The following is a 20030-nucleotide window of genomic DNA, read 5'->3' as shown; positions in this document are numbered from 1 at the left end:
AGGCCCTGCTTCCGGGCTCCCCAGCAGCTCCCTCAACCTCTCTGGCGCTCTGGCCTTCTCTAATGCCATTTTAATTGCACATTTAAACACAACCTGCCATCTTCCACTGGGGGAGCAAGGCTCCTCGTTAACCTTTGCCAAACCGAGAGGAGCCTGTAGACACTCGCATGATTGTCTCTTCCTCTCTCTCCCTCCCAACCACCCCTCCCAGGCCAGTTTTTGTCTAAGAGTTAATAAGAGATTTGAATGAGTTCTCTCAGTACCGAGGGCTGTCCCTTCAGCCTGTTGCTATAGTAATCTTCCACAGCACCAACTCTACATTTCACTGTGCGCGCGCGCGCGCGCGCACACACACACACACACACACACACACAAACAATTTTTCTCTTTCTCTTTTTTTCTCTCATTTCTGGAGCTATTATCAATGAAGTCATTAAGAATGGAAAACCTAGCTGGGCGTGGTGGCACACGCTTGTAATCCCAGCATTCAGGAGGCTGAGATTGGAGGATCACGGTTCGTGGACAGCCTCAGCTACTTAATGAGGCCCTCTGTAACTCAGTGAAACCTGGTTTCAAAATAAAGAATAAAAAATAGGGTAGGGGGTATAGCTTGGAGGTTGAATGTCCCTGGTTTTCATCCCCAGACCCACAAAAAAAAAAAAAAAAGAATGAAAAACTTAACCGGGCGTGGTGGCGCACGCTTGTAATCCCTGCACTTGGGAGGCTGAGACAGGAGGATTGCACGGGTTCAAAGCCAGCCTCAGCTACTTATTGAGGCTCTCAGCAACTTAATGAGATTCTGTTTCCAAATAAAATATAAAATAGGTCTGGGAGTATAGCTTGGAGGTAGAAAGCCCCTGGGTTCCACCCCCTGTACCTCAAAAAAAAAAAAAATGGAAAACCTGCTCCAGGTTCCAGGGGATGAGAGAAAAAGGCTGAGGGGTTATCCTTAAGGAAGGTGGGGAGAAGGGAATATGGGCTTCAGCATGGTAGATAAACATCTCTCCAGCTCTCTCCCCTCGAGGATGGAAGTAGCTGGAGCTTTCCTGAATAAGCCCAGGTGGGAGCCTGGGGGGCAGGCAGCCCCTCACCCATCTACACTCTGTGCCTCCTCACATATAAAATTGGCCTCCTCTATCCAGTAGCATGACTAGTTTGTTGTTGGAATTTTGGAAAGTACAAAAAAGCCCACAGATAGAAGAAAATATAAATCATGCACAATTTCATCAACCAGAGTTAACCACTTTCAAATTCTGGTGTCTGATCTTTCTGTTTTAAACATATCTTCCCCTAGATTATTAGCACACTACACAAACTTTTCTGTAAGCTGTTTATTCTTCCCACTCAATTATGTGCCAGGCTTTTATTTCTCTATTAAATATTTTTCAACAAATATTTTAATGGTATGTCATTTCCCATTACATAGATGTCCCAGAATTTATTTAACTATCCTTTTATTGTTGGAGAAACAGGTTGTTTCCAATCTTTTGCTGTAATAAATGGTGCTGGGACGCACATCTTTGCACATAAATCGTGATGTGCATTCATGAATGTTTCCTTAGCGTAAATTTCTAGGAGTGGAGCACTGAGTTAAAAGTATGCATGCTTTGAAGGACACTGAGATGATGTGCCAGGTTGCCTGCTGGAAATCCGTAACAGTTTGCACCCACAGCAGCAGCATATAGGTGACTCATTGTACCTTGCCAAATACTGGGAGTTCTCATTACAAATGCTGCTGTATGGCTTCTTTTGTTTATTTATTTTATTGGAGCTTTTGTTTGTTTGAGGTTTTGTTTTGTTGTAGGGGCTATGCTTTTGAAGGAGCCTCTGCCTGTAATGATCCTGACTAGCAAACAGTTCTGCTGGGTGCTCCTTGGCCATCTTTGCTGATCCCCCCCATGGGTCCCGGCTCCTGTGTCTTTGCAGCCACAGTGATCAGTGAGCAGCAAAGCTTCAGAAAGGCCCGATCCCTTTGTCCTCTTCTAACAGCCTACTGGTCCCAGGTAGGCAGGCCCCTCCAGCAGGCCTGGCCTCCATCCTGGGGCTTCCCTGGGAATTTATGTTCTTCCCTCCGGGGAGCTTCAAGGAGCCATCCTGGACCTTGGGGAGGGTAAACTCGGCGTGGGAAACTGGGTGTACCACGTGTGCATGGAGCCTCTGGGGTTCCCAGCATGCACATGGGAGCTGGGCCTGGGAGCTTGGCAGGCCTCTGCTCTCTTGATTTCAGGAGGATTTTCAGAGTAATCCCCTACTTTATTGAGCGTCTGTTCCAGCAACAAACTCAATGTTTACCCAGAATTCAGGTCTTAAAAACCAAGAATCTCTTGTCTTTTATCTCTAGGACAACAGATTTCACAAAATGGATTTTTTTTTTTTTTTTTTTTTTTTGGTGGTACTGGGGTTCCTGGAAACCCTTCTACCTCCCAGGCTACAACTCCCAGACCTATTTTTTTTTTGTTTGTGTTTTTGTTTTTAGTGGTACTGGGGTTCCTGGAAGCCTTTCTACCTCCGGGCTAAACTCCCAGACCTATTTTATATTTTATTTGAAAACAGGGTTTCTTAAGCCAGCGAGGCTGGCTCCGAACCAGCACGGTCCTCCTGTCTCCGCCTCCCAAGCGTGGGGATTACAAGCATGTACCACCATGCCTGGCTGGACCTATGTTTATACTTTTTTTTGTGGTACTGGGGTTCCTGGAAGCCCTTCTACTGTCGGGCTATACTCCCAGACCTATTTTATACATTCTTTATTTGGAAGCAGGTCTCTTAAAGCCAGTGCAGCTGGCCTCGAACCTGCATAATCCTCCTTTCTCCACCTCCCAAGTGCGGGAATTACAAACATGCGCCACCATGCCCAGCCTATTTTTATACTTTTGAAACAGGGTCTCTTTAGCCAGCGAGGCTGGCTTTGAATCTCCGCGATCCTCCTGTCTCTGCCTCCCAAGTTCAGGGATTACAAGCGTGCACCACCACGCCCAGCTACAAAATGGATTTTAACCATCCGACTGTGCCCCTCTCAGCCCCCCACCCACAGCCTGTTCCTGCTAACAGGGGCTCACGTGGGTCTAGGGCCATGTGAACATGTGAGTTCTGGTGTGGTATGGAGAGTGGGAGTCCTCCCAGGTCATGCTCTGGACATGGAGGAGAAAGTGGAGCTTTGCTCGGAGGAAGCAGGAACCTCAGCATGGGGGCCTTAAGTGTGTGCCCGAGTGATCTGGCCCTTGTCACTAAGCCCCTCTTCACTTTAGCTTCCCATCAGGACCTGACGGTATAATCCCTTGTCCATTCTCCAAGGAGCCCAAGAGCATTCCTGTAAGAGAGCTCACAAAGTTATTTGAGTTCCCTTGGAGAGAAACACTATGCAGGAGGAGAATGAAATCATCCCTGTTCTTGTTTCTCCCCCGTTTGCCTCAATAGTGATGACAAGAGCGGTCTCCCAGTGGCCTGGGGCTGCAGGGATCTATTATGAAAATCTAACCAGCTGTCAGAAGGGATGAGGGCCCAGGAGGGAGCCAGGCTCATTATTTACCTGATCTACTTGTCAGTTTCTATAGCACCTGTCACACTCAAAGCCAGGCACACTGACAGGGAAGGTTGGTTAGGGGTATTTATGATGGGTACAGAGATCAGACAGAGGGGAGGCTGTTCTAAAGCCACATCCCTCAGCTGTGGAATGGAATGATGCCATGCTGGTGTGCTGTGATCAAGGGTGAAACGTGTCATTGTGAACTTGTTCCTTACTACTAACAAAGGGCTGAAGTTTGAAAATTATTCACATGTCTCCTACATTACTGCAGATTTAGAATATGCTTATGAGCCTCATCTGCTTTCTGACAGGGTGGAGCTCATTTGGGCATTGCCTACATCCATTATCTATGCCACAGCACTAAGAGGGTTATATGTACAATTCCATCAGTGCCACAGTATTCAGGGGGGGAGTATCCTGTGGTTAAGAGTACTAACATTAGAGCCAGGTGCAGTGGTACCTGCCTGTAATCCCAGTACTTGGGAGGCTGAGATAGGAGGATCTCAGGTTCACAGCCAACCCCAGAAACTTAGTGAGATCCTATTTCAAAATAAAAATGACTTAGGGTGTAGCTCAGAAGTAGAATGACATGACCCTGGGTTCAATTCCCAGTACAGAGAGAAGAGAGAGAGAGAGAGAGAGAGAGAGAGAGAGAGAGAGAGAGAGAGAGAGAGAGAGAGAATATGGATGAGAGTGTTCTAGCAAGCACTCTAACATTAGGTTGCCTACTTTAAATTTCATCTTTTCCATGTATGAGACATATGATCTTAGTTACTTAGACTACTGTCATGTCCATTTCCTCTGCTGTAAGATGAGGGAAGTGGGGGGTATCACAGTGCCTACCTTGTATGATTAACCCATGTAGAATGCCTTAGATTACCTGGTACATACAGAACAGTGGGTATGAGTTAGCCACTGTTAATAGTTGTGGGGAAAATTGCTCTAGGCTGTTTTATTACTTGTTTAACTTCCTGTAAAGGCATTTGGGCTTCCATGATATCTACTTGTACCCATGGACATGTTTCTCTTGAGAACATCAGCTCCTGTGTGTGTCTTGGTTGGGGTGGGAACGGGTTGGAAGAGGTGAAACCCTGCTCCAGAGGCCAGTGAGTCCATGCTCCATCCTCCAAGATCAAGGGTAATGTAAGAATGAATCAAGATGTTGTGATGTGCCTGGTGCGGAGGGCAGGTGGTCTGGGAGAGTGGCAGACACTTGGCTCCTGGACTGTTGTGCTTCCAGTATAGTGCTCTTTTCTCCTCTAATATTTTTCTCTTTGTTTTGTAGGCAGCTGAACTAGGGATGGTGTCAGCCTATTACACATATATCTTCACTAATCTGGTAAGACATTTTGCAGCTCTCCTCTTGGGCACAGATTGGTGGTCAGGGTCAGTGGGCACAGAGAGGGTCAGGGTCAGTGGTCAGGGTTAGTAGCTCATGACAGATGAAGCCCTGGAAGTGGGGAGTGGGGAAATGAGGCAGGGGAGCAAAGGCCAGCCAGAAAGCTGGGCCATCCTCAAAGAATGGGACCCATGATTGTACTAAGCTTCTTGTCCCAACATCTTAGCCTTGGGAGAATGGGAATTGGAGGACTTTGATGCCTCCGTGCAGACTCCAGTAGCTACTTAGCACTGATCCCCCTGGGCTGTGGCATGGTGGACATGCCTCATTGGCACGTCCAGTTACTGGTCTGCAGCCTTGTCTCTCCATCACCTTAACTCTATGGTAACCAAGAAATTGGAAAGCCAGGTGTAGAAAGTGTATGTGTATTACAGCATTATAACTGGACGTGTCTCCAGATGTCATCTTAGCCAAATCTTATTTTGCAAATGAGAAAGGTGAGATCTGTAGAGATCCTATTGAATCAGATTTAACTACCAGCATTGCCAAATTTTAACCATGTGCCAAATATTTGGGTCCTTATATATGAAGTGGGGATATGGACAGCTTCATCACTGAGCTATTTTAATTTTGAAACAATAGTATATAAGGCAGATATCAACTAGCTAAAAGAGGCTTGGTAAGTTAGGGAGTAGAATTCAACCTCACAGCTTGGACTCTTCAACCTTAAGAAGAATAAGGTAACTCAGAAGCAAAGACTCTCTTGCTGAAAGCGTACAATGAGCAATCGAGGATATTGTGCATCCTCCCTGCCTGAACTCAGGGACAAGTCTCCTAAAATGTCCTGTGGTGTTTAGGAGATGCCTGCCTACAGAGAAGGCTTGGACTCAGAGACCCTTGTTCTTTTCTAGCTGTGGGTGTCCGTGAAACAGCCCTTTCTTGGCTGCTATAGAACTGTTAACCTTGAAGGATCTGACAGGCCTTTGCTCTCAAGTTCAAGGAGACCTTAGAGGAATCCAGCATAGCCTTTATTCTGGCATAGGGCCCCTGCCACAGGCCTACCAGAAAGCCATTGCCCTTTGCTTAAACTCAAGTAAAAATGGCTGGTTCTGGTTCAACACACCTCAAGACTGCACTATGATTGGAATTGTTTACTGAAGTCTAGTATGCATATAGAAAAGGACCATGCATATTGTAGGTGCACAGCTCAAAAAAATAAAAAAGAAACTTTCTGCAAGTGGGCATCTGTGTAAACAGCACCCACATCCAGAAATAGAGTTCACAGCACACCGAAGCTCTCCCTCCTACCCCACAATGCGCAGAGCAAATGCTTTGTTTGCTGCTTTTGGGGCTTTTCTATCTAAGGCTGAGCTGTAAATCAGTGCATTAACATGTAAGAGGGGAGAAAAGGATTAGACTATTCCCAGAGCAATGCAAAAGCATTTGCTTAAAGTAAAGAGGCATCTGGGGCGGCCTGGGCAAGTTGGCAGAAGAGTAAAGAGATTAAAGTACAGTCGAGTTCCATTCTGGGAGCCTGAGAGCAGGAGGAGGAGCAAAGGCAGGCCAGGGGCTGGGGCACAGCGCCAGCCTGCCAGGGCAGCTCCATCCTGCTCTGGGCAGAGCAGCAGAAGTAGCAGCAGTAGAGGAAGGAGAAGTCTGGTCAGCAGGAGTCACTGAGTCACTTAGCAGGTGTAAGGAAGGAGGCGAGTCTCTTGGAGGGTGATCAGAAATCAGATGGAGTTGCTTGGCTTAGAGACTTTTGAAAAGACACTGTTCGCCATTCTGGGAAATGGTAAAAAGGTTGGTGATTATGTTTTCTAGTGGAAAAAGCACTGGTCTGTGAAGTGGGGGGACCCGGTCAAGCCCCCGCTCTGCCCTGCGCTCTCCGAGGCTCTGGGCGAGCCTGCCGACTCCCAGAGACCAGCTCTCGCATTCTCAAATAGGAATAACAAAGCCTGATTGGTTATTACAAGGATCAACTAAAATTCTTTTAAGTAAAAATGCATTGTAAATCGCAAGCACTCTGTGCTCCTAAGGCACTGTACATTTTAACATAATGCTGCGATGTATTTTCAAAGAGCTTTGCTCTTTTCTGGCTGGGCCAGGAACAGAGGGGCTCTGGCAGCTACCTCAGTCAGAGAGCTCTTTGAACTTGGAATTAGTGGGACTCGTGTGGTTTGTGAGTTTGCAAGAGGGGAAATTAGAAAAGTGACAGTCCAGGTGATGCTTAGTCAAGCAAACAGAATCATAGCAATAGCAAAACTCAGTGAGAGAATATTCTGGAAACTTCTCCATAGTGCTTTGGATTTCTAGAAGAGTCTGGGCTCTAACAGGAATGTTACTTATATTAAGTGCTTTGAGGGCTACGATTCTAGTTCTGTCCCCAAGACACAGATGCCATCTAGCCTTTTGTTCTAATTTTCTCTCTCTCCAGATTCCTTAGGGATGGATCCCTGTTATGTCCCCTCTCTCTGAGTTCTGATTCCATTGTGCTGTTTGCTCTCACATCAGCTGTCTTGAGAAGAAGCATGGTTACTTAGAAAAGACAGGGACCTAGACTTCAGGTAGACAGGACTTGACATTCTAGTTTGAGTAGCTGTGGCTGTGTGATCCTGCCCAAGTTGTTTAAATTCTCTGAGCCTGGGCAGCCTCTTCTGAAAATGGGCACTAATATACTTGCTTCTGAAAATCATGTACACCCAGCAATTGGCTCACAGTGTGAGTTTAATAAAGGGGATTTTTTTAAGTCCTATTTTGCTTCTCACGAGCAAAAAGAAATGGGAGACACATATTTTGCTGCCTCACATGTAATGGCCTGTAAAAATGGCTCCTAAAATGTCTTTGTATTTATTCCCAGAGAATGAATAGGACTAGGTAGTTGGGTTATTACGCATCACCAAACCAACCATTGCAGCGTTTGTGTCAGTAATTATTGAGTAATTGACCAAGTCCCCATGTCTCAGTCCCACCTGCGCATGTAAGAGCTGATTGATTTAAGGCATCTTAATAAATGAGTTGGGTTGTCTGCTCAGGATTTGATCAGCTTATTACCTATCACAAGAGTGGGCCAAAATGATCCACCATGAATCGAACTTCCAAACCGTCAATTCACTGGACCTTGTCGGGGCACAGTTTCTGTGTCTGGGTCTAGACATCAGGGAGAGGGTACCTGCCAACCCTGGATCTTGAGTGACAGGGGACAGTTGCAACAGGAGGAACTGAGCCAGAGAGCACGGAGGCTGCTAGAGGGGTCTTGTGGTCACAGCAGATCTGGGGAGAAGCTGAATGAGTCCAAGGAAGAGCCAGGTCTACAAATCCAGGAGGAGCCTAGCTCAGTGATAGACTGACAGCAGCACTGTGTCAGATAATGAGAGATACTCTTTAGGAGGGGAGAGACCCCAGTGCAGGAACAGACCCTGCAAGGAACAGAGAAAGAGCTCTATGGCTGGATGGATGTAGATGTTAAAGCACCCAGTTATGGAGAACAGTAAATAGGCATCCAAGTCTTTCAGTGTATTATCTATTTCAAGGTGGGGCTGGGGTAGATGGTCCTGTGTGAGAGGTATGACTGGTGAAACAACTTCTCTTCCCTGGTTTCTGATTCCAGTGGGTCAGGAATCATTCCCAGCAGAGCATTTACCTGATTGACAGTTAAGAATGGCACCTGGCTAAAGAGAGAGCCCAGGGGCAGAGGGGCAGCTCATGGGGTCCAAATCACAAGAACTTGAGAGGCAAATTGAAAGCCAGGTGTGTACTTGGCCAAAGATCAGGCCCCTGGAAAGGGACTAGGAAGAAAAACAGCCTGACTGGCAGGCTAGAGTGAGAGGACGATTTAGGACAAAGTAAGAGATGGACTGGGGAAGGGACAAAATGAGGCCAGCCAAATTACTGTGCAAAGTCATAAAAGACAGATATCCACATGGTGCCCTGAGAACTGACTCCTGCCCCCATCAGGAAAGCATTCATTCCCCCCCTTCCTGCCATCCTTTTTTCCTTTTTAACTTTTTTTTATTGCAGTAAAGTATATATAACATAAAAATTGCCATTTTAGCCATCTTAAGTTTATAACACAGAGGTTAATACATTCACATTGGTATATAGCTATCAACTCTATCTATGTCTAAAACATTTCCTCAACCCAAACATAAACTCTGTATCCACTAAGCAATAGCCTTCTATCCCCTCTTTCCTGGCCCCAGGCAACCATGGTTCTTTCTTCTCTGATTTTGCCTACTCTGGTCCCATGTGTAAGTGGAGTCATACAACATTATTCTTTATGTGTCTAGCTTATTTTACTTAGCATATTTCTAGGTCTACCCATGTTGTATTATGTATCAAAATACAATTCTACTTTAAAAAAACTATTATGAAAAATGTATATAACCAAATTTACCAATTTGACCATTTATTAGTATACTTTTCAGTGGCATTAAGTATATTTACATTGTTGTGCCACTATTAATGCCATCTACCCTCAAAATTATTTCATCTTCCCAAACTGGACCTCTGTATCCACAACACAGGGGCTCCCCATCCCCTCCTCCTCCCAGCCCTTGGCAACCGCCATTCTTCTTCCTATCTCTATGAATTTGACTATGCTCTGCATATAAATGAAATCATACAATATTTATCCTTTTGTGTCTGGCTTATTTTACTTAGATTGATGTCCTTGAGGCTCATCTATGTGTCAGAATTCCCTTCCCTCTTTGGGCTGAATAATATACTGTTGTGTATATAGACCACATTTAATTTGCCCATTCATCTATCCATGGGCACTTGGGTTGCTTCCAACTTCTGGCTGCTATGAACATGGATGGGCAAATACCCCTTCAAGCTCCTGCTCTCCACCCTTTTGATCTGGCAGGGGAATTGTCAAATCCTATAGTCAGTATATACTTAGGTTATTGAGAAACCACCAAACTGTTTTCTGAAATGACTGTACCATGTTTCATTCTCACCAGCAATGTACAAGGGCTCCAGCTTCACTACAACCTTGCCAATATCGTTGGTTTTCATGTTTTTATACCAGCTATCCTGATGGGTGTGAAGTGGACAGATGTGTTTATTTCTGTTTGGAGTTTGCACTTCAGCAGAAGCAAGACCACGTGACTGTGGCTGAGGGTCCTGCCTGCTGCTTAGAAGCTTCATAAGAGAAAGCTCATGTATAAAATCCCCCTGTCCTCAAAGCCATTCAGAACTGGTGAAAATCCCAGTTCAGGAACTCAAGGGATGTGCGGCTCTGATGCTTTTGGGCTTCCATTTCTTCGTGGTAAAATAATAACAGTATCTACCTTTAAAAAAATCTTAGTAAGCATTAAAAATTAGTTACTGATAATACTGTTTACATCTGGTAGGCAGTGCTGGCTTCTGTAACTGATCAACCTCCCAGTCTCTTCCCTTCGTGTCTGTGAGGGGCCGGTTCCAGAACCCCCTGTGGATAACAATCTGCAGACATTCAAATCCTATATATAAGATGGCACAGTATTTGTTCTTGTATACTTTAAATCATCTCTAGATTACTTATAATACCTATTATGGTATAAATGCTATATGACTAGTTACTGTATGCTATTGTTTAGAGAATAATGACAGGAAAATGTCTGTATATGTTCAGTACAAATATTTTTCCCAAATATTTTGGTGTATAGTTGGTTGAATCCATGGATGTAGGACCCACAGATGATAAGACTGTTTATTTCTTAAATGAACATCAAAGGGTGTTTTTAATAAGTGGTTAGTCTTCCATAAGGCCTTTTGGGGCCCAGATTCTAGTTTATGAATGTGTCCTCTTAGAGGCCAGAGGTAGGAAAAAACCTGGAGGATTGCATACAGCTGGATTTATAGAGCAGGTCTGGAGTAGCACCTATTCTTGCTCCAATCCCATTGGCTAGAACTCATCACATGGCCATGCCTACCTATAAGGCAGCTGGGAAATGTAGTCTAGCTTTGTATTCAGGGAGAAGAGCAATGGATTTGGCAACCAGGAAGCAAACTCTGTTACATTATTAACTTATTAGTAGTAGTATTAGTATTAATAGTAGTAGTAATATCTTGGTATTAGGGATTAAACCAGGGGTATCCCACCTCTGAGCTATATCCCCAGTCCTATTTTATTTATTTATTTATTTATTTATTTATTTATTTATTATTTCAAATCAGGGTCTCACTAAGTTGCTGAGGGCCTCACTCTTGCTCATCCTCCTGCCCTAGCCTCCCAAATACTGTGATTATAAGCATACACCACCATGCCTGGCTCATTATTAAATCACTGATCATCATCATCATCATCATCATCACACACCTCTTTGGTGTTTGCTAGAAAAGCAGTTGGCATCCCAGGCCCTGGCTTGTCTGTTGAGAGGATAACTGGTCCTATATGTGGAGAGTAGCACTGAGTTATAAGGATATCAGCTGCCTTGTAACCAGCCTGTTGCCTGGAAGTGCTCTGGTGTTGGTGGGGAGGCACGGGAAATTACAGATATCTGTGCTTGTTCTTCTCTAGATGGAGTCTTTGTCTGTTAGCCAGCCTCTGGGTTTGGTTGGGGGAACCTTTGTTCCTCAGGATTAATGGAAGTGTGGATGCAGGATGTGAAGAATTAAGGACTGTTTCTACTGTTGAGACAGAAAAGGCAGTTGATGCTGTCTGAAGAGGTGAAGGAGGACGCTTGATTTGAGCTAATAAATCTGGAGGGATTACCCAGGTACTAATGAACCCACGGAGAGTTGCAATCACTGCCTAATAGAAAAGATAAAAATCACCCTACTCTATTGTCAGAGGCGCAGATGAGCACTGGGCCCTAGGAGGGAGCCGCAGCCTTGGCAGGGAGGAGTGTGGAGATTTAAGGGTAAAAGTCAAAGGTCATGGGATCTCAGTGCAGAGGGAAATAATTGGGCACTGGAAGTAGGAGGCTGCGCAGCCTGTGGGCCCCCAGCTGTTCCTGGCATGGCAGGTAGTGTGGGAGGTGCGTGCAGCACCACCATTCCACTGCCCACCCCAGGCAGGGCGAGCGGCCTCCGCTCTTGGCCTCACCTCCATGTTGGAGGGCAGGGTGCTATTTGTGAGGTACATCTAGAGGCAGCAGCACCTCAGAGTTTTTCCCTTGGGGTATCTAGAGAGAAGGAGCAGAGTGCTGTGTGCGCCACTTTGGAAGGCAGGGACGAGGGTTGCCCCAGCAGGGACTACCTCATCATAGGGACCACAGCCTGGAACTGGCAGCAAAGCCGTGTGGCTTCAGGTTCCAGCCCTTGGAACTGGAATAGGTGGCACAGTCATAGCAATAGTTGATGTTTACTGTATACCCTCTCTGTGCACGGCTCCATAAGTGCTTCATAGATATTTTCTCATTTAAGCCTCATGACAAGTTTAGCGAAGGGTACTAGTTTATTCTCATCTTTGAAATGAACAAGCGGAGGTGCTTACGCGCTTGGTCTCTTGTTCAGCGTAGTGGAGGCAAGTCAGCTCTCAGCTGTGTCTTTTTGTTTCCTTTGTCTCTGAGCCATGTCTCCACACTGGGCTTCATCTGTGAATTATGGGGTTGCATTAGGTGATGTCTGTGGCTCCTTCTAAGCAGGCTGCTCTTGTTCTGTCCTACACGTGTTTGGGAACATTCCAACTCATGGCTCTTTGTGGTTGGGAATGTTCTCTGGAGATCTGAAGACTGACCTACTGGATTGGAGGGCCCACATGGCCCATGCAAGTAGTTCCTGATCACCAGAAAGCTGCTTGGATTCACAAACTCTAGCCAGGTCCCAGCCAGCCTGCAGCAGTAACCCCTCCATGCCCCAGGCTCTGTTGTGTTTGGGCAGAATGGATATATGCAGTCAATCTTCCTCCTCGGGGCTTATTTTATTGTCAAGCAGACTTGGGCCTATATTTTTCCAAAGGTTTATCAGAGAGATTAGTCATAAGTAATTGAAATTGCTAAAATTATTACAGAAAGGGGAGCCAGGGCAGACAGAGGGAGAAGCAGCAGTTGATTCCAGGAGAAAGTGGGAACGCTACCACCCCCCTCTCCCTTTCCTTTCTTTGGCAAGCCAGCCCTACCCATCTTTCAGGTCTTGTTTAAATGTCACTTCACCAAGGAAGTCTCCTCTGACACCTGCTGGGTTGAGCCTGCTCTCATATATGCTCACAGCACCCCGTGTTCTGCAATTTGTAGCATTCATCTCCTGTGGGAATTTTTCTTCTTTTCTATTTGACCTTTTCTGCAGTCTTTGAGCTTCATAAAGGTAGGACAGGTCTGTCTCGTCCATGGATGTAATCCTACTGGCTTGCTGGAGCATAATAGATCCTCAGTAAGTATTTATTGATGGAATGGAGCGTATGATCACATTGTAGAGTTCTTGGACAGGGAGGACTGGCCAGGTACAATACCTCATCTCCTTGTATCCAGCAGAATTTAGTCTGTCCCTGCAAAGTGTCCAATACTAAGGAGCTGATTGTGTGAGTGACCTCCCTGTCACCACAAGCTGCTTCCTGTACTGGCCATACCATGCTCTGATCAGCTTGGACCAAGTGGCTTATGGAGGTCAGAACCTGGCACCTGACTCATGGAGCCAGCATCCAAGGGTACTCAAAATGAAGCCTCTCCTGCAGATTTTAAAGACCATATGATGCCAGGTGTGGTGGTGCATGCTTGTAATCCCAGCATTTGGGAGGCTGAGACAGGAGGATCACAGTTTGTGGACAGCCTCAGCTACTTAGTGAGGGCTGGGGTGTAGTTCAGAGGTAAAATGTTCCTGGGTTCCATCCCCACACACACATCCCCACCACACACACACACACACACACACACACACACACACACACACACACAAAAAAAAAAAAAAAAAAAAAACCATATGACATTAGTCCTGCCCTCTGTGGCCAGGCATATAAGGTTGCGTGAGCTCCATTACTTGTATGTTGACATAGAGGGTAGAAACATGGTTTAATGGACGCAGCCAGGGCTCTGGATGAGAGAAGACTTGAATCATAGTCTAGGCCTTCTTGTGCACTCGGGGCAGATATGGCAAATCACTTCACAAGTTGAACTCTTAAGTTTATTTAGGCTTTGTAAATGGGGACAATAATGCTTATGTGAGAACATCATTTTGTAAAGAATGCAGAAATTTTCTAATCCTTAGTTGATTGCTCATGCAATTTCCCTTCCTTTTCTTTTCCCCTCCTTTCCTGTTGACTGATTCCATCCTTAGGCCATTTTCCAAAAATTGTCATCAGAAAAATTCTAGAATTGTCCTCTCCCTCATTGGGGCTGGGTTATGGGGGATGTTTGAGCCTTTTGCACATTGTCCACACTTTCACTGAGTATACAAAACACATGCACGTACATCTCTATACACACACACACACACACACACACACACACACACAGCCAGGCAGAAGCTCCAATTCATCAGTTGGGACAGCTCTCCAGTGCCAGGGCAATTGATTCTAAAGTGTGGTTTATTGTAAAATTATTGAGAGTGTCCACATATTTCAGCTTTATTGAACCTTTTAGGAGAACTCACTCTGCATACTACAGTGCACTTTGGTGAATAAATATGTTTTGAGTGCAACTAGGAATACAGTAATGAAGTGGAAGCTCCCATGTGTCTGTCTGCACTGCCAAAGTCCCACCCCACCAAATGTGAGCCCTGAGAGGTGGCAGGTCTGGCAGGTGCAAATGTCTCCCTACCTTATGGAGAAGCTATGACTCCAGCATGGGGCTCTCCGAAGCTATTCACCCTCCTCTGCGTGTCCTCTGAGGTAGGTTGTTGGGCAGTGGGGGTGTGTTCAGAAAGAGAAAGGCAGGGAGAATCGGAAGGAGATTTGGGAGGCATTGACTAGAGTTTATTGTTTTGCATTTGCATTTGAGGAAATGGCGACTAGCAGCTTGAAGCCCCTTGGCCCATGTTATGGGATTATAAAACGATGAGCCAGCTGTGATTAAGCAACTTCCCAGTGGAAAATGCTGAAATCAAGTGCACTTATTCAGCAAATGCCTATGGAGCGCCTGCTGTGTGGTGGAGAGTGTGAGGGCCAGTCTGATGTGGTCCGGCAGGATGTGTCTCGACAAGGCTGCTGTCTAGCAATGCAAGGTGTGGGATCCCAGAGAGGGGCATTCAGTGCTACTTGGGAGCTGGGAGAAGGGTTTATATGTTCAACTGCTCCTCCTCTTCCTCCTCCTCCTCATCTCTCTCTCTCGAGCTTTCTCTCTGCCTCTCTCTCTCTTTCCCCTCCCCCTCTCCCTCCCTCTCCCTTTCTTCCAGTATTGGGGATGCTTACTCAGGATCTCTCGCATGCTGTCAGTGCTCTGCCACTGAGCTACATCCTCAGCCCTTTTTTAAGTTTTTATTTTTGAGACAGGGTCTCACTGTACCCAACTCAGATATGACTTTTTTTTTATAGTATTGGGGATTGAACCCAGTGTGTTCTACCTCCAAACTACACCCCCAGCCCTCTATTGTTTTTTTGTTTTGAAATAGGACCCCACTAGATTGCTAAGACTCTTGCTACAATGCTGAGGCTGGCCTGGAACCTGTGATCCTCCTGACTAAACCTCCCAAGTACTGGGATTATAGGCATGTGCCACCACACCAGGTAAATATGACTTGTTTATGGAAGAGAGTGACCACTGGCATGGTGAGTTTTGGTGCCTGTGGTGGCAGGAGCTGGAGATGTGATGGAGAGAGCTGGCGCCAGAGCCAACAAAGGAAGGTCTGGGCCAGGGGGAGGCCTGTCTGCCATGAACAGTTGCTGGACTTCCTCTGCACTGGAGTTGGCATCAGTAGCCAAGGTCTTGTCTTGGCTGTCCCCCTCCCTGACTAGCCCTTCCACTCTGGGGCTTAGCTACACGATCTCCAAAGACCTTTCATCTCTGAATCCTAGTTGAGTTTACGGATAAAAGTCTGGGTGAATTTTCCGGTTCAGCCTGTTTTCTACTGAGCGAGTGACTTCCTTTTCATGGTTTCCAGTGCCCTTCCCTGGCTTGCTCCTCACCCCAGTGCCCCCAGCTGTCTGGATTCCTGGGTGGACGAGCACCCTGTCTTGGGAACTGTCTTAATCCATCACTCCTCCTAGCCCAGAAATTCCCGTCCTGTGTCCCCACCCACTCCTCACATCCCCAACAGATTCCCAATCTGAAAGTGCAATCTATGTCAAGGTGTCAGTGACTGATAGCGGCATTGGTTTGGGGAAAGGGTCACTGAAAACATTTAAATATATCTGTCCAGACAGACGAGGGGAGGAGAAGAGCCCAAACAGCAGGTTCAATAAAGTGATAAAGACACATATCCCTGAGAATCATGGGTGATGCTGTCATAGAGGAGCCCCTGGACGAGCTAGGTTGGCTCTAGAAGACTTCCTAAAGTCTATGATAGTTAACGAGGTAGACAAGAGGAGCAGATAGGGAGTTCTAGGTGTAGGATACACGCAGCCCATGTGTCTCACCAGTCTCAGACAGCATTTGTACTTTAAGCAAGGCCTCAGTAGTATGGGACCATGTAGTGCTCGTGAGGAAGGTATTTGGAATGGGAGTCCCCATGGTACTCCACACGGGTGGCCAACAACCTGTTCTGTGTAAGGCAGGAAGAGAGGAAAAGTACACGTCACAAATCACAGACTGGGATAACTGTCAACAGTTGTCTGCTGGCCTAAAAAAAGAACATAAGCCCGAGAGAGTGGGGAGATTTGGGCAGCCCTAGCAGGGAGATTTTGAATGGCTCTGCTTTAATCATTTCACCAGCTACCTGTAAGTATCTAGTAGGAGAACTCTATTCTGCTACCCCGGGAGTCTGCCCTAACCATGGTGGCCCCTAACCCTGTAGCCTGAGGGAGGAGGGTTGCTGCTGGAATGCTGACAGCTCCTTAGAGGACAGCATGGGCATACACCCAGCTTTAGGGTGCCAGGTGGGGTGGATTCACCTCAGTGCCAGCCATGAGTGACCCTGGGCCAAGGCTCTGTTCACCTCTCCTGTCGCCAGCATTGCCAGATGGCCACTCTTTCCTCTGAACTCTATTCTCCTTACTCTGATAGTACCTGGGACATGGCTGTAGACCAGGGAGCATTCAAATAAAGTCACTTCTCTATTTGGCCACCAGGATATGGCTGCCTATCAAGTCCTGTGGAGCAAGGGGAGAGGAGAGGGTCTCAGAGATGGGTCCTTCCTTTGGGGGAGCCCAAGTAAGCAGAGGAATCATTCTAAGCTACAAGGGGGTCTTCCCAAGAGCTTCCCCATTTGAGATGTTCCATTTTCTCCCCCTTCTCTAATAGCGCAAAACTCTTGTTGTCAAGAATTAGTATCAATGGGACCAGGTCAATCAGAATATCCCAGGGGATAAAATGAGGCACTGTTGTCGATTATCTTGAAGAAAAACTAGGCACTACTGCCAGGGCTGCATGATCATTGAAAATAGAAAAGAACCAACTGGGCCTTTCTACTCCCAGAGTGGGATGGGAAGGAAGAGCTCTGGGAACCCAAGGTAAGAAAGGAGTTTCTAAAGCCATTAGAGTCCTAGCCATGTGAGGTGGGGGTGTGAGAGCAGAGTGAACATTGCCAGGAAAATCAAGGGATCGGAAGACATCTTCCATGGAGGTGCAGAGACCCTGGCAGAGGTGAAGGAGCTCTGCTTTGATCAGAGAAACGGGTTATCAGACAACCCCTTTGCTAATGTTTGACAAGCAGCATGACAGAGGATGAGTCCCCCGGGGCATCCAGAACTGAGCTGGAGAGATTTATGAATCACCCATTTAATAACAATTGAAACTTTTTTTTATCTGACCCTTACACACTTTCTCTCTTTCTCTCTCTTTCCCTCTCTCTCTCTTACACACACACACACACACACACACACTCTCTCTCTCTCTCTCTCTCTCTCTCTCTCTCTCTCTCTCTCTCTCTCTCTTCTGTGCTCAGGTGGATTAGTAACTTGGAGCATCAGACTGTGCATAGGAAATAAAATTGAAATGAGAACCAGGCTCTGGGGACTGCTCATTATCTTTGACACGTACTGGAAATGTGCCCCCAGGCTGCCTAGGCTGTCTGTCTGGTACCGCTTCCAGGGAGGGGAAGGCTGACTTGAACTTTGTCGCAAAGGCTTTGATGGTTCAGAAGTCCCATTAATTCAATGAGGTATGTCTTCTCTTCTGTCTATGGATCCAGCAGTTTCCAATTGTCCACAGTTAAGAGAATCTACTAATAAAACTCTACCCATTTCCACAAGCAGGAATGGTAGTGGTAGTTGTCCCTGGGTTCTGGGGACAGTGAAGAGCCAGACACCATCCCAGGTATCCTCTTCCCTGCAAGATCAGTGTTCCAACTCTGCAAAGTAGTAAGCAAGGCTCAGAGAAGTCTTACAGCCGTGTCTGAGGTTTGCCAGCATGTGGGTATGAGATTTTGCCTTTTGCTAGCCCCCATCTCACCCTTATCAAATTGATCATTGTGGCTTTTCTGTGCTGAATTAGATTTCTATGGCTGTGCAGCAAATTACTATAAAGTTAGCAGCTTTGAACATCACTTTTTATTAGCCCCAAGTTCTGTGGGTTGAGAGGCGGGCTTAATGTACCAGGCTCTGCTCAGCTGAATCAAGGTGTGGCTGGCAGGCCACGTTGTGGTCAGGAGCTCTGAGTCCTCTTCCAAGCCCATTCCTGTTATCAGCAGAATAATTTCCTTGAAGCCGTAGGAATGCAATCTCTGTTTACTTTCTGTCTCAGTGATGGAGGGCTCTCAGCATCTAGAGGTTGCCCTGTGACTGCTCCCTCCGAACAGAGTACCTCTCTCTAGTGTTGTGCCTCCACTCTTGGGATCTCTTTGACTCCACCTGCAACTGGCCAGTGATAACTCTGCCTTTCAAGGATCTGTGGGCTTAGGTTATGTTCTTTTGAAATCAAGCATGCCACCAGGCGTGGTGGCGCACGCTTATAATTCCCACGCTTGGGAGGCTGAGACAGGAGGATCACGCAGGTTCAAAGCCAGCCTCAGCTACTTAGTGAGGCTCTCAGCAACTTAGCGAGACCCTGTTTCCAAATAAAATGTAAAAAGGTCTGGGAATGTAGCCCAGAGGTAGAAGGCCACTGGGTTCCATCCCCAATATCACAAAATAATAATAATAATAAAGCATGCCTTATGCTGTAAACTAACAACAGACGTGAGACTCATCATGGTTACACACTTTCCAGAGGAAGTGTGTATGTGCACATGGATGCACATGTGTCAGAGAAGTGGGGTATTCTAGGGGTCATCATAGAATCATGCCTATTACACATGCCAACCTCATAAGTTTCTTTATTTACTTTCCCTTCTACCACCTGGAAGAGGGTAGACAAAGAGATGTATCCAGGAAACTAGGGAGAAGGCACGGGAGGCTTTGAAACAGGAAATGGGTAGGACCCTTGATAATGCAGATGATAGTCACTGCTGGGGGAAGGAACATCCTGGGCCTTGACTAGTGGTCTATAAATGGTCCCCTGAGGGAAGACTGAGAACAAAGAGGGAAACTGAGGCCTTTTGAAACAGCTGTAGCTAATAGGGAGGCTCTCTGCCCTGAGGGATGTGGGTCTTATTGAGAGGAGTGTTTGGATTTTTAAAAAACTTTTATTGGTGCATTTAGTTATACATCTTAATGGGGTACAAGATGGTAAAGACATACATGTACACGTCACCCAATTAGCCCTTACCAGTTCCTGTCCCCTCCCCTCCCCCACCCTCCTTCTCATGCTTGGCTTAGTGATTGCCATCGATATGTTTGTTAAAGAACATCATGCACATTAGAGAATTTCCCTCTTCTCCTCCCATTCCCTCAGGTGGGTCACCTTATTTGCTCATCTATACTACCTTCTTCTTTGTCTAGAGTTCCTCCTATGACCCATTTTCTCCCTAGCTTCCGCATATTAGAGGAAGCATATTGAGTGTTTGTAAAGCAGGAGAATATGAATGAAAGACCTTATTGCAAATTATATTATTATTTTGACATTGTAAGTGCTGTTGTGTTGTGAGCACCATTCGAGTAGCAAGTGCTGTTGTTCCTAGGCCAGCCGCGTGTCCTGGCATTGGGCGCCACTCAGCCTCAAAGACATCCCCCGCTTTGGCTCCCAGCCCTGGTGGATAGCATGCATTCGGAGCCTCACTGTGAGCCACTCCTGGACAATGGAGGCTCCAGCCATAAGACGTGGGATAGATGCCTCTCTT

General features: G+C 46.3%; 1 protein-coding gene across 1 annotated transcript in view; it reads left to right on the top strand.

The window, feature by feature from the left end:
• Positions 1-20030, top strand: part of GRIK4 (glutamate ionotropic receptor kainate type subunit 4) — a gene marked incomplete at both ends in the record, with an annotated part of 288755 nt that overhangs the window by 142512 nt on the left and 126213 nt on the right. Inside the window, one exon of the mRNA XM_080705143.1 lies at positions 4809-4862. Within this exon, the coding sequence (XP_080561269.1) occupies positions 4809-4862 (54 nt within the window). The remainder of the gene's footprint in view (positions 1-4808; positions 4863-20030) is intronic.

The sequence above is a fragment of the Muscardinus avellanarius genome, assembly GCF_963383645.1.
Source record: "Muscardinus avellanarius genome assembly, chromosome: 1".
NCBI classification, from domain to species: Eukaryota; Metazoa; Chordata; class Mammalia; order Rodentia; family Gliridae; genus Muscardinus; species Muscardinus avellanarius.
Note: the sequence above shows the minus strand (reverse complement) of the source record. Positions and strands in the feature narration are given on the sequence as shown.